This window comes from Lonchura striata, chromosome 4 (assembly GCF_050655825.1).
Source record: "Lonchura striata isolate lonStrDom1 chromosome 4, ASM5065582v1, whole genome shotgun sequence".
NCBI lineage: Eukaryota > Metazoa > Chordata > Aves > Passeriformes > Estrildidae > Lonchura > Lonchura striata.
Window position 1 is genome coordinate 29495545 of NC_140706.1, and position 14993 is coordinate 29510537.

Below are 14993 nucleotides of genomic sequence, written 5' to 3' on the forward strand. Positions count from 1 at the left end.
GGGCGGCGGCGGGGCCGCCGTCGCGCGCAGGCGCGCGCGGGCGCTCGGTTGGGTGCGCGCGGTGCCGCGGGTGCGCTCGCGCCCCTCCGGTGCCGCCGCGCGCGCGATGAACTGGCTGTTCCCGCTCGCCAAGGGCGGCGCCGCCGCCGCCTCCGCCGCGCCGCCCGCGCGCACCGGCCTCCAGCAGCAGCGGCAGCGCCAGGTCGAGTCCCTGCGCGCCGCGCACGCCTCGTGAGTGCCCGCGGCGGCCGCGGGGGCGGGAGGGCCGCACCGTGTCGCCCGTCCCGGGGCCGCCGCGGGGCCGCGCCGTGTCGGTAGCTGTCGTGTCTCCCTGTGCGCGGACACGGCGACCCGGCTGCGCCCCGTCCCCTCCCCGTGAGGCCTGGCTGGGTCCTGGCGGCCGTGCGGGTAAACAGGGCCCCCGAGCCGAGGGCGCTCGCCGGGCCGGCCCAGCCCCGCGCTGTCCCGGGCCGAAGGGTCCCGCCGGGCGGGACTGCGCTGTCGCGGGGTCCCCGCCGGAGGACGGTGGGATGCGGCACCCCGGCGGCTGGCAGGAAGAATTTGGAAACTGAAAGTGCAGTTGGCTGTCGGGGAGGCGTCCCCGCTGGCTTTGATGTGGCCTGGCCGGGTGATCGGGCGCCCAGGTCGCCGTGCCCGGTTTCACCTGCCATTGACCAGAAAGCCTGCTAATGGGTTGTGATGTCTTCAAAAAGACGCGACTACGTCTTGGGATAAAACCTCCCTGGAAGCTGCTTGTAGTGGTGTAGTTGATTAAAAGTTGAGACTAAAGCGTCGAGCACCCAGGAGTTGTGTGTCACAGGGGCCTGCCAGCAGTGGCACAGTGGCATAGCAGCTGTACTGGCTTTACAAACTATTTTTCCTAGTGTTCAGTGCTACCTGCTAAAAACTAGCTGCTCCTTAAAAACTAGATGTTTTTGTTGAGATGGTCAGAAGAAGCTAGTTGTGTTTACTCCTGTTCAACAAACAATTTTTAAAGCAGAACAGTTTATCCTGAGGTACTCTCTCGGCAGTGTGCTGCCTTGTTTTGCCTAGTCTTTTAAAACCCCTGACGTTTTAAAAGGAGATCCACATTTCATACGTTTGAAGTTATAGTTACAGTGAAGTAAACATTATACTGACAAACAACTTGCCAGGATTTCTGTAGAACTGAAATAGTAGCTGCCTCCAAAATAATTCAGAAAAAGGACAGAGAATGTTTCCTGTCACACTGACACTAGGAGTGGAAGAGATACTAAATGCATTTCCAAGTTTAATATCTGCAGATAGTTTGCATTCCTAATATTTTGAATTATCACACAGGAATGGTATTCTAAGTATTGTTGCTTGAATAAACTTAAGTCTGTTCAGAGCCAATTTCACAGATATTTTGGAGATAGTTCAGTTTTCTAAGGAGCTGTTCCTCTGGGCATGTAGGAGCTTAGTTAACTTAAATTTTTTGTTGGGCTGCCCTTACTTGGCCTTTTGTTTATACCCACTTTTTAAAAATCTGTCAGCAAGATGAGCTCATCCTGAATTAAGTCCCCAAAAAGGAGATAATTTTTTATCAGTCAGCTTGCTGAAATGGTTTGCTACTGTTTGTGCAGGCAGCAGCTCAAGCATAGGCAGAGGGGTAAGGGATGCTGTAGCCAGGAATCGAGGTGAGGGGTAGGGATATGGTAGCTGCCCAAATGTCATTCCTTTGAGTATTGTTGTTGCTCTTCACCAAAATGCTCAAAATTCTTGGTATGGTGTAGTTAACTAAGTCAAGCTTTGTTTGTGTTGTCTTAGGTCATAAAAGCTCAGGTATGTGTGATCTTAATTTCAGTAAAGCAGCTATAATTAATTAATTTCAGTAAAGCAGCTTTCCTATACACAACCCCTCACAGGTTAGGAGCTTGCATTTTAAAAAGAGTTTTCTTACATATGTTGTTGTTCTCGACAAAGATAAGAATGTGTCATTTTTCTGGTGTACTCATTCCCACTTGGGGAAGCAACAACTAAGGTTATTAGTTCAAGGTTTTTCCTAAGCAGGGTTATAACCATTTGAAAAGTTCAGTGAGATTCTGGCTTTCTTTTTCCTCACTCCCTGTCCTCGTCTTTCTCCCCAGTTTCCACATGAGTGGAGTGTAATTATATACCCTTCTCAAAAGGATTTTGCAACAGGCTAATGAGAAGTGTGACAGATGATTACAGGGCAGGAATGGGCATATGAGAGATTCCGGGTAGAATCCTTCAGTTAAGAATGAGAAGGTGCACTGTGTGTGGTGTAACACAGCAGAACCCTTGATTTGAATTCTCCTGTGCTGAAGATACTTGATATTTTCTTCAAGTAGTGTGTGATTTCACAGGGAAAGAGCAAATACTGAGTTGTCTACGAGAGGAATAAGATCAGGCTGCAGAAAGCAAGATTCATAGCTGAGTTAATGTCTTACTCCCATTTGTTCCCCAAGCTCTTGAAGACTTAGTTTTGAAGTCTTAAATTCTATGCCCCAGTAGTGCTTTGGAAGGACACAAAATACTCCCAGTGCTACTCTTAACACACATTTGCAGGTAATGTGTTTTGGGTTTCTTGAGAAAGGATTTATATGAAGTGTACCTGGCAGTGAATGGAGGAGCATTTCTGAAGTGGATCAAAAGTTGGGAACACCCATCTGCCATTATTTGCCATTGGAGCTGTGTTCCTTCCCCTGTATAAGGGATCCTTAGGTTACAGAGAAGAGTATTATTAACCAGGTGCAAGCAGGAAGAATACATGGAAAAGCAATCAGTCTGCTTTTACAGTTTGTTTTGATTCTTTATAAGATCAAGCTAATTTTCTGCTTTTCTGTCTTTTACTATCAGCTTAGATATTGTCTATTGTATTGTCTAGAAATTCTACTTCTGAGCTAAGACTTCATCTCCACCTCCTCCACATGCTCTGGGGTGCTCACTTTCAAAACAGTCTTGCTGTGCATAGAAATTGTATAATGCTTTGAGTATTGTAATCTACTTCCTATTAATGTAACTATTTTCAAGATTTTTTTTCCCTCTGTAATTTACCTGTTGCGGGAAAAGCAAATTTGGATTTGGCCTTAGATTTTGTAAGGCTCATTGGTGCTTTTAGGAGGGCCCAGGTCTTGAGTGTCACTGGAGCTTTACATTGATGAAAGTAACTCTCTAATCTAATGAATGTTCTACATATTGATCTGAAGGCAGTGTTGCAGAGCAATACTTAGTTGTGAACTTGATATAATGCCTTGGCAAAGTAAATGTTTAACCAGATAAAATTCAGTATATTAAAGAAACACTGAAGTGTTGTCTTAAAATAAGCCAGTAAGGGGAGAATGATAAGTTGAGATTGTTGTCATAAGTGTGAATAATGTGATTTCTTCTAGTGTAGTTCCTTTGCTTGTGACCATGTATGATTAATCAACTATTTTTTTGCTTTCGTCTTAATATTCAATATAGCATACTCAAGACTATTAACTTAATCTAACAAAATTTTAAATTTTGTTCTTACAGGGCTTTTCAAAACTAAACTGAGTACAAGTGTCTGAGGTCATGCTTGTTTCTTTTAGACTTTTAGCTGTTATATTGACCATGAAATGGATGCTATCAATTTTTCTTTGACAGGATTGCAGAAATACAGAAAGATGTGGAATATCGACTGCCATTCACTGTAAACAACTTGACAATTAATATTAACATGTAAGTAGAGTGAACTGTGTCTATGCACATCTTGAAAATTAAAATTGTTAAAAAAAAACAAAAGTGGTAATAGAATATAAGTGGTTCTTAGCTTATAACTAATTTCAGGAGCTATAACCTGGATTTGTATTAGTGCTTATAGTGATCTGAGTGGAATTGGCTCTGTACAAGATACAGATGTTTAGCTGAGAGCAAAGTCATATTTTACTGTTCTCAGTTCCTAAGATAGCTGTGTGATTTTACTTGAAGGTAACTAGAGGAAAATGCTTGAGGGTTTCCGATAACTTTAATTCCCTACCACTAAAAATAAACTTGATTGGTAATTTCTTAGTCTGCTGTAACTCCATGCTCTTACCCAGGTGAAACTTCTGGATCATAACTCAAGTGATTTATTGTAATAGTTATTGTAATATCCTGTGAATTTACTTTGGGTGGACACTTTTGCACTGGCAAATGTTGATAGTATTCTGTTCACAAGTTTTATATTACTTTGTCCTGCAGAGTTGGCCTAATAGTCTTACAGACTACACTGCATTGTATTTGTAGGAATAACATTTGTATTTGAAAATGTTCTTGTTATGTTGCAGCTTCTTTGTTGTCCATTAGTTGGTCAGAGTATGTGCTAATAACACCAAGGCTGCAGGTCCAGTGCCTGTATGGGCCATGCATTTATGAGCTGGACTCAGTGATCCTTGTGGATCCCTTCCAACTCAGAATATTCTGTGATAATGGCTCCTTTGTTATACTACAATTTTGCCCAGTAAATGCTCTCTTCAGTTTTGTAGAAGTCTGGTATTCCAATGTGTTGGACTTCTAATTATGTAACTGAATAATCCTGTTGTATGCTTCATCCATTGTGTAGTTCTCCATAACATTTCTCATAGAAATGTTTATGAAATTAATTTTTCTTTGCATAAGAAGTCTTCTTATGCAGACTTTATCATGGGGTGTCACTGTAGTAATAATTATTCTTGTATTTGCAGTTTGCTTCCACCTCAATTTCCTCAGGAAAAACCAGTCATCAGTGTTTTCCCACCTGTGAGACATCATTTAATGGACAAGCAGGGAGTATATGTGACCGGTCCATTAATAAGTAATGTAGGTATAATTTGTAGCTTTCACACAGATCTACTGTTAATGGCAATTTTAATACATGTCACACTTGATTATTGTTAATTCTGCTGGTAAAAAAGGTGAGGATAGATTCTAGTCTCTTTCAAACTGTATTTCAGGGCCTGAAAACAAATTCAGAAGTGTTCAGTACTTATTCTAGTTATTCTTTTACTGATACCATTTCTGACTTGAATACTGCACGTATCTAAAACTCTTCTAAGTTATGAAGGCTTAGAAAATTACTATTTTTTTTTGTTATTGTTAATTGCACAGGTCTTTCGATTACATTGCAGTGTATTTCAAATAAAGGAGAGGGATGCTTTAAGACAGTTTTGTAACATAGTTCTTTCTGGCCTAATCCTATTAGAATGGCGTCAAGGTTTGAGCTTGAATATTCAGGATTTTAATAGGCTGGTCTTTTTGTCAACAAGTTTGTCCTCTTTTCTTTTAGAGTGGATAGAGATTCTGACTTTTTTAGAGTGTAGTTAGTGCCTTTGTACTCAGATATTTTAATTTTTAAAAATTCTTCTGTTGTTTGCAAAAATGTAACTTGGTAACTAAAGTAGGGTTTTTTGGTTGTTCAATAGAAATGTGGTACTTCATTGACTTTCCACTGATAATGGAATATACAAAAGACTTACAGTTTCTGTTCGGTTTTGGGTTACTTTATCACTTTTTTTGGAGCTTATGTATACACAGTTTGGATTAACTAGTATGTCTGAAATAGCTTTTCAGCACTGTCATATGGGTATAATAAGCAATCAAGTTCAGCATATTTTGAAATTCTTGGATTCCCAACATAATTTTTCTTCTTGTTTGGATTTTGTTTTGTGTTTTTCCCAGTTTACAATGCATTCAGATCTTGGAAAAATTATTCAGAGTTTACTGGATGAGTTTTGGAAGAATCCTCCAGTTCTAGCTCCTAGCTCAACATCATTTCCATAGTAAGTTATCTAAACATAATAAATGTCTATTAATTTTTAAAAAATAGACTAAACCAGTTGTAGGGGGCAGGGACAGGACTGATGTAATGGATATACTGGAAGAATTAGATTCCCTGTCTTGCACAATTTCATGTGCATGGTGGATGAACTGATTGTTTTTAGAAGACACGCTAGATTTCATTGGAGTTACTGCATCAACATGCCTGATGTAACTTTATATCCATTTTCTTTAAAAAGAAATTTTTACATTATCAGATGAAATCTGAAATTTGCTGTATATCATGATCTGAGCAGTTGTGTTTTTTCATATTCTGTTCATAATCTCTCAGGCTTAGGGCAGTTGCTCTTGCACCACGTGCAGCAGAAATTGTGTGATTTAAAGAATTGTATTAAATTCAAATTGCATCAGTACAACTGTGGTTCTCATGGCTGACAGCGATACTAAGTTTAGATGTGGCTGCAATTGTAAATAATTTAAAAAAAATCATTCATGTTATTTAGAAGTAATTATGTGTGTGTTACCCAAGCTATTAAATGCTATACCATAAATAAGAACTAATGTATGACACAGATGTTTTTCTCACAACTTTAGGATGGAAACAATTTAAAATCATGTTGTCATAAATTTTTGAGAAGTAGTTTTCTCCTACAAAAATTTAAGTTAATGGAGCTCTATACTATATTGCAGTGTTAGAAAGGCTTATTACATTGGAAGTAACTGAGAACAGAAAATACAAAGTTTATGGCCACTTGAAAATTCATTCTTATGTCTTATATGTGATCTGGTAATTATAATTCAAATGACAAGAGATAAGCTGTAAGCAGTTGGTTGCTCATGGTTGTGGTTTTGTTTGTTTTTAGCCTTTTCAACAAACCAGCTGGAATGCCTCCTTTTGCTCCTCAGGGGTTTCCATTTCTCCCTCCATATCCATCTCAAGAAACAAACAGAACAATGGCACCCATGCCCATTTCTGAATCTGTTTCTTCAAGCTACACTACAGACAAGCCTGCTGCTCCCTCCTATGGTTTGATTGCTGATCTGCCCCTGCCTGTTCCGACAGCGGAAGCGGTGCTTCAGGTCGGTGTGCTGAGTTTTGCTACTTAAGCTGTCAGACACTGGATATGAGTTCCCTTAGGAACACACAGGGCATCGCTGTAAAACTCAAGGAAACACTTGAGTGAGTGCACTTCATTGTTTCACTGGTGCTAGGGAAACAAAACTGTCATTCTGGCTTTGATGAAGAATTTTTTAGAACTTGAAGTTAGAGCAACAAGTTCGTCTGAGTTTCAATGAAACTAGTGTTATGCTAAGGGTCTTTGATTATAGGGGGCATTGTTTTGGAGCTGCACTCCCCCATAGGGCAGCTGTAGCCGTATCTCCAACCACAGCAAACATTTTTTTCTTGCTTTCTTTCCTGCTCAGAACCTATTAGGTAAGGGCATGTTCAGTCTCAAGTCTTTATATGTAGTGTTTTATCTTGTATGTTTATACTTGAGCTCCCTCTTGCTGATGAACTCTGGAAGGAATTTTATTTTTAAAAAAACTTTTTATTTCAATGTTTAGTCTCGAATCAAATCATGTCTATAGAAACAAGTTTTCTTAGGCTTGAAAACCGCTTTTGTGGCTTTATGGAATTTAAATTTTCTACAACTGTTTTTTCCTTGTCTAATACATTTCTTTTCTGAGGGATGACAGCTCTAAAAACCACATGAAAGAGTCATGTCTCTCTCAAATATCAATCACCTTCTCTGTTCTCACTTAGCGAGTTTTACTATTCCTGTGTATTTCCTCAGTCATTCAACTGCTTTCAAATGAAGCACATTGCAGAATAGAATTATTTTACTCAAAAACTAACTCATCTTTTGTGACATTGTCACCCCAAACATCTTCAAGGATTTAGTTGCATTGGTTGAGTTATTTTCTGTTCAGAGACTAGTGCTACTGCTTGTTACTGCTTTTCCTGCTCCTCTTGTTGCTGGAAAATACTCATATTCAGTTCTTGATTAATCAGGTTAAATATCAAGAAACTGCACTTCAGAAATCTACTAAGCATTTCTAAATTTTGATTCAGGTTGGCCAAAATGGATTTACATACAAGATGCCTGATGTTCCTGATACGTTTCCAGAACTCTCAGAACTAAGGTAAATTTTCAGAAAGTAGCTGAACTTTCCATAGTTATTAAATAGCACTGTACTGTCCTACTGGCCTGTATCTGATTTTTGTCAGAAGTCTGTATGCATCACTGAAAGGGTTTTGTAGAAATTATAATTAGGGGAACTACCACATACCAAAGTATTGGAGTCAGAAAATAACCCTGCTTTATATTCAAATGTACTGCTTCTTTAGGGTTTTGTCAGCAGGAGCAGTACTTGATTCAACACCAGGAAAAGGAGTATTTATTTTTAATTTTTCTTACTATCAGTGTTTTGCTATTTTCTGAGGCCTTGCAAGGGACTTAATTTCTAGTAATTCAGTAAGCATGACTTTGAAGGAGGAAATGGGACAGCTTGAGGCTGGAATTACATTATCCTAAAGTCCAAAGGACTGTAGTGCAAGGTGAATGGGGAATTGTTTTGTGCACAGTTCAGCATGTTCAGGGGAGGGTGAGTTAGACAAATCCACGTGGTAAATATGTCTGCTGTCCCAGTTCTAATCACTGCTGTATCTAAATATTTTATACATATACTACACAAATATTTTCATCTGTTTGTCATTATTCAAACAACCTGTATTAGTTATTACTCTTAGCAACTTGTTCAGATCTAATGAGACAGTTTCCTAGATCAGTTATGTGAGGTAGAATAAGTTAAATTATCGCTATAAACTCCTTCAGATCTCACATCTTTCTGGTGATGTCATAGTTAAGCAATTGAAAACTCTATCCTTTCAATTGGGGTGGCTTTTTCTTTTCCTTTGACACTTCCCAAAGAGCCTGTTTAGTTTAGCTGACTTAGCTTTTAAATTCTGGCAGTGTCCTTATCACATAACAACAAATTAAGACTTTTGCAGGGAAGTGTAATTTGTTAAAACATTATAATCAAGCCTGGTCTTTCAAGAAGACTGGATTAAAATTCCATGATTCTTCTGTTGGTTGTTTAATTGAATGAGAGTGGTATTGCAGCTGGTCTGAATAGTTTTGTTTTGTATAGGTGGCATGGTTTTGGTAAAGGGGCTTTTTTGAGTGGCCTTTGTGAGAAAGGGTCAGGAGCTGCACCTGTGCCAGGCACAGCTGGTTTAGCAGCAGACCCACTGCAGGATTGCTGAGTCTATTAGTGAAGCAGGCACTGCTTCTGAAAATATTTTAGAGCAGAGTCAGTGAGGATTGAGGGGAGGAATGGAAAAATGTGATAATCCTGCAAACACCAAGGTCAGGAAGAAGGGGGAAGAAGGAGGTGCTCCAAGTACCAGAGCAGTTACTTTTCCACAGCCCACAAAAGTTTTGGAAAAGACCAGAGTAGAACAGGTATTTTAAAAATGTACTGTGTAGCTGGGAGGTCTATGCTGGAGCAGTCACCCACACTGCAGTCCAGGAAGGACCCAATATTGGAGCAGGCAGATTCACTTGAAATAAACTGCAGCCAGGTATTACCCAGACTGGAGTAGTTGCTCCTGCCCTGAACTGATTGTAGTCTGTGGAGCAGGGGTAAAGTGTGAGAAGGAAGGAGAAGCAGAGATAAATTGTTAGGGCCTGACTGCTACACTTGCAGTTCCCCCTTTGCCCCAAGGAGAGGGAGACAGAGGGAGGTAGTGTTAAGCATGAAGGAATGAAGTTGAGCCTGAGGAACAATGGAGCAAAGTGATTCAGTTTTTGCCTTTCTTGCTTACCATCCAACTCTTACTGTAATTGACAATAAATTCAGTTAAATTTCTCTGATTGTGTTTTGTGTGTGTCATTGTGTAAGTGACTTCACTGTTTTTATCTCAGCCCCTCAGATTTTCCTCCATAGCCTGTTGAGGAGGGAGACTGAGAGAGCAGCTGAGTGGGCATCTGCTAGCTCAACACAGTCAACCCACTATGCATTATGGAAAGTAAGACTTGAAATGGGAGATATTTTTTAACATGCTGCTGTTTACATTCACTGCTGCATGTAGTAGAGCCCACAATCCAGGAGAAAGGATCAAAATAAGTTGTGGTCAAGTGTTATGTATTTGTAAAATCCCAAAAAATGTCTCAAACTTTGGTAGAAATGAATTACTTTACATGTGGTGTTTTCAGATTTAAATGTACTTTCTTTCTGTTTGAGTACAGTATAGCACAGCTGACCAGTATGAATGAGCAAGAGGAAGTCTTGCTGGAACAGTTTGTGACTCTTCCACAGCTGAAGCAAGTCATTACTGATAGAGATGAATTAGTGAAAAGCATTGAAGAGCTGGCAAGTAAGCTGTCAAAATGTCAACATTTATAGCTTTGTTTGTGAACTAAGTCCTTTAAAAAAAAGTAGTAATGGTGATTTTATTTTTCAGAAAAAAACTTGTTGCTGGAGCCTAGTCTTGAGGCAAAAAGGCAGACAGTGTTAGATAAAGTAAGTTAACAATAAAATCATCTTCAGAAATATGAGTGGAAATATCTGGGCTTTTTTCAAGGTGATAATGTTCATTTTCTTCTTCCTTCTAGTATGAGCAACTCACGCAAATGAAGGCAGCCTTTGAAAAAAAGATGCAAAGACAGCATGAACTTAGTGAGGTATAATTCCTCCTGGCATCCTTTAAGAATACTTTGATAAATCTGAATTTTTGATGTGTATCTTTAACCATTAAGAATATTCTTTTGGTTAAACTCTTGTTTAATATGAAATAGATTAAGTATTTCATAAAATATGAAAAAAATTGGATGATGTACCAAAAAGTTAAAAGCAAAATTATGGGTTTTCTCATTGAGTTTTTATTTTTTACTGCCACAGTAGAAGCAAAGCCGGAAGAAAATAGTGATGTACATCTAAAGCTGTTTAGGACAATCCCAGTCCAAACCAGTTTTAAGAATATAATAATTTTTAAAGAAGGCTTGTTCAATTAATGGTCCCCATTTAACATAATGAGCTTGTAAAACTGTACCAGATGAAAGTGCTCAATAATTCAGGAACTTAAATTCTGCAATTCACTTCAGGCAATATGCTCTATTGAAAAAACCCAACCAAAAAGTTGCATGATGGCAAACAGAATTATTTCATAGGCGATCTAAATGTACTAGAGGTTTACTCACTTGAAAATCAGGATAGTCTGACTTCTAATGCCTCCTTTGACTTTAAAGTGGGCAGAGGTAGTTGACATGGATAAACCGCCTATTTTTGCAAGAAACCACTTAAGAACAGGACATAATATCCTTCTGCTGTAGTCCCTTTTCTTTTTTCTAAATTAGATTTGCTTATTCAATTTAATGATGAATAGGAGGCTGAGAGTTGAGGAGTAGCAGTTGAATTTTTCTGCTTTTTTTCCATATGTGCTGTATCTTCATGTATGTGATGTTTGCTGTGCATTACATGGTATTTCCTGCTCTCTTTCCTTCAAATTACCAAACAAGTATTTTTACTTGTATTGTGAGTGAATTTTAGTCATTAGTTTTATTAGAGTGAACTCTCTGTATTTTGTACAAGATTAATTTTAACAGGAAATTTTTGATTATGTTAAGGTTTTAAAGTACATAAGTAAAATGTATAGGGTAGATCATCATAGGGTAGATGAAGATTTGGCCAAGCATCTAAAATCTATAATTACCTTAATTTTGTAGTTCTGGCTCTGTACAGACTCCTACTGGATGTGAATCATGTCCTGATTAACTGCCCAGATACATTTGAGAAAAAAATAATGAAATTGTATGCAATAAACAGAAGTAATGTTTGAGGTTTATAAGAACAGAAAAATGAGTTTATTGATTTAGATTAGCAACCCATCTACTTATTGGGTAGGTGCTTTTTGCTTTCCTGTCTTCTTTTTCCTCCACAATTATTTCAAGGGTTTTAAAAACTGAACAGTAAGTGCTTTTTTACCTTTTTATACTTCTCAGGTTCACAACTGATTTTCAAAAGTAGACCCTATTTATTGAAGACACTTGAAATATTAGTTCTATTCAGAAATCATGCACTTGAGAACTTGTCAGATTTCCAAGCTGGATGCTTTCTACATTGTAGGGTAAAAGTTGAAAAACTTTATTCATTGATGTGAATGATTGTGTATCAAGACCTAAACTAGCAACACTTTTCTTGCATTGAAACCTTTCTAGTTTAACAAGCTGTGCTGTAACTTGGAGATGGAACTTCATTTGGTTACTTAGGCTTTTCTGTAATAATAGTGCTCTATCCATATATTCCATATTTATATAGTCATTTATCTTCTTGGAAATGTAAGTTTTAATGGATGGGTTAATATTACATTGGACTTTTTATTTTCTTAGAGTTGCAGTCCAAGTGCTCTGCAGGCCAGACTTAAAGTAGCTGCTCATGAAGCTGAAGAGGAGTCTGATACTATTGCAGAAGACTTTTTGGAAGGCAAAACAGAGATAGATGACTTTCTTAGTAGTTTCATGGAAAAGAGAACGGTATGTAATATACAAGTAATTCTAACCCAAGACATGTACAACACACAGTGAATAAATTTAGGACTTCTTTTTTTAAGAGTTTGAGCAGTCCTGTGATACAGAACAGTGCTGTAGTGAGCTTTGACAGAAGAAAGAATATCCTTAAATGGCTTCAGTTTATTTAGATTATAATCTGCAGTCCAAAGGCACATACTTTTAAGATGGGAGTGCAAGCAAAGGTCTCTTGTATTAGACCATATTCATGTGCTGTTGCAGATATTTTTGTGCCAATTTCTTCTGTCTTGTATAGATATAGGGAAAGATAGCCACATAGTAAATTTCAGATTTGGAAGGTTGACATAAACTGACATGTTGCATTAAACAACCTTAATGTTTAATTTATTAAACTTCTTAATCAAATACTGTTGATGGCTATCATCAAATAAGTAACTGAGGTTCAAAAACCACCATTCTTGCTCATGCTGTGATAAAAGTAACTTACCAAGTAGTGTACCTTTCTTTAAAGGAGCCAAATAAATGCATTTGTAACATTGGAAACAATCCTCTTATAAACAATTTTGAATAGAATAATGTTATCTGTATAGATAATTTTTCAGCCCAAAGCTTGGAATAGAGGTAGGTCAAGTGGCGTAAAATAGCTAAATCATTAAGGAGAAATTGCAGTATGCATTATTATAAACTGCATTTAGAATTCAGTCTTGTATGTCTTGTTCTATAGCTCTGCCACTGCAGACGAGCCAAAGAGGAAAAACTTCAACAGGCAATAGCAATGCACAGCCAATTTCATGCTCCGCTATAGGTAAACTTGGTTTGTTAAACAATTTACCTTATTGTTACACACCTGGTAACTGCTAATGGATTTCTTACAGTGTTTAATGTTCTAATAACACTCTTTCTGTGGAAATCAAGTATGTTCTGCATCTGTTGTTAGTTGCATTTAAAATATAACTTCTGGAGAAATTAAAATATCTAATTATGGAAATTTGTCTTTACAGACTTCCAGCAAGCTACACCTGCCAAGAGAACGAATGAAAACCCCAATAAAGCACACTTTTTAATAACTATTATTTGCAAATAAGCATTTCATCTTATCTGGTTGTATTTATAGAAGAGATTGTATAAAGAGTTGGGATGGTTTTTGTACAAATTAGAATGTCTCTTTATATTCTCATTGTACTCAAGAATCCTTCTATTGCAATCTTTGCATTAATTTCTTGTATTTATTGTTGATAGTTACAATATTTAAGTTCCCTGCTGCTATACTCCATTGTTCAGAGATTAAATATCTAAACATGTAATTTTGACTAGCTTTTTACATTTTTATAAAAACATAATTCATATCTTTTGTATTTTAAATTTTAACCATAGATTTGGCTTAATCTGTGGAAGACTTCAAGTGTTGATAGGATTTAGGAAACTAAAAAAGTTCTTAATGGAGATTGCCAGTGGATTCACAAGCTGTCTTTTCTTGAAGCCAAAATATTAAAGAAGAAGTTTTTTACTTCTAAGTAATAATAGAAAACTAAGTATAACTTGTATTGTGTTTTGGATAAGTAGATTGGGGATTAAGCAAAGGATGTGTTGAAAAAATTATATTGGAATCACAATAGAATAAATGATATCGGCATAGATTTGGTATGTTGCATAGTAGCACTGATGCACTGATTTCAAGAGTGGTTTGGTACCTACCACTAATTAAACACAATTTTCATCTAACAATTTCATTTTCTTTTTTTTTTCATAAAGGAATAATAAGCAAGTCACCTTCCTGTTTCTGTTTTATGCAATATAAATATGTTCATCATTTGAGGAACTCAGAAACACTTTACAAAAACTAGTTCTGCAGTTCTTTGGAAAATAGTTATTTTTCATAATTTTAAGAAACAATTTTGGAGTTGCATAGTGTCATATGGTATGGCAAGTGATCGAATTTGAAAGTGGAACTCAATTCTGTGCTTTAATCGTTGCCTCTGGTAAGCTGACAGTCTTGGGATGGGGGTATATCTGGTGAGAATGGATAGGACCAAATGCTGTGTTCTATAGGAGAAAAATACAGATCCTAAATACAAGCATGTATTTTCTCTCTTGCTTTTGTGAGAAGACAGGTTCTTTTTCTTAACCTTCTCAATGCATTAGGTTTTCATGGAGACAGTCAAAGAGGGAGGAGGAGTAGAAGGAATGGTACAGTTTTGAGAGTTGTAAATAGGATAAAGTGCTGATTAAGTAATGTATCAGAAATCCCTGCTTCTTTCTTGTCAGGAAGCAGTCTGGAGATAAACCTCTTAGCCAAGATTCTACCTGTGTGTTACCTGGATAGGATTACAGAACATGGCAGGTTCAAATCTCAGGCTACAGTCCAAGCAAGTTCTTTTTTATATCACTGATCTTCAGTCCTAAACTTGATATTCTTCAAGTAAAATGTGATATTTCTTTTGAATGGAGAAAAGTGAGTAAGGAAAGTCATGTAAGTGCAAGAAGTCTATTCCACAGGCTAGTGGAACAGCCCTACCATTCATTGCACTTGTGTGATTGTCCTAAGCTGTTGCTTCTCAGGGTGAGTAAACTATTCACTGGCATTTTACAGGACTTATTTTAAAGCTGATTCAAATTCTGATATTAGATGTCCCAAGAAAATAGATCTGTGGTCCAAATAAAAGATACTTCAGTGTCTGAAAAAGAATCAGCACTTTCTAAGTGGAATGCTTAAGCAATAAT

The 14993-nt window shown here is 37.7% G+C and overlaps 1 protein-coding gene across 2 annotated transcripts; it reads left to right on the forward strand.

Moving 5' to 3' along the window:
* The first annotated feature begins 19 nt into the window (after window positions 1-19).
* VPS37A (VPS37A subunit of ESCRT-I) lies at window positions 20-13997 on the forward strand. 2 transcript variants are annotated; one of them, XM_021535841.4, is made up of 12 exons: window positions 20-231; window positions 3613-3687; window positions 4671-4785; window positions 5644-5744; window positions 6606-6822; window positions 7817-7887; window positions 9996-10123; window positions 10211-10269; window positions 10362-10430; window positions 12135-12278; window positions 12997-13077; window positions 13274-13997. In XM_021535841.4, exons 1-11 carry the CDS (start codon window positions 107-109, stop codon window positions 13075-13077), a joined length of 1185 nt encoding a protein of 394 aa, XP_021391516.3. In that variant the 5' UTR covers window positions 20-106; the 3' UTR covers window positions 13274-13997. The 2 variants fall into 2 exon arrangements, with proteins under 2 accessions (XP_021391516.3, XP_085434820.1); XM_085578694.1 differs by lacking the exon at window positions 10362-10430.
* Window positions 13998-14993: the final 996 nt, after the last annotated feature.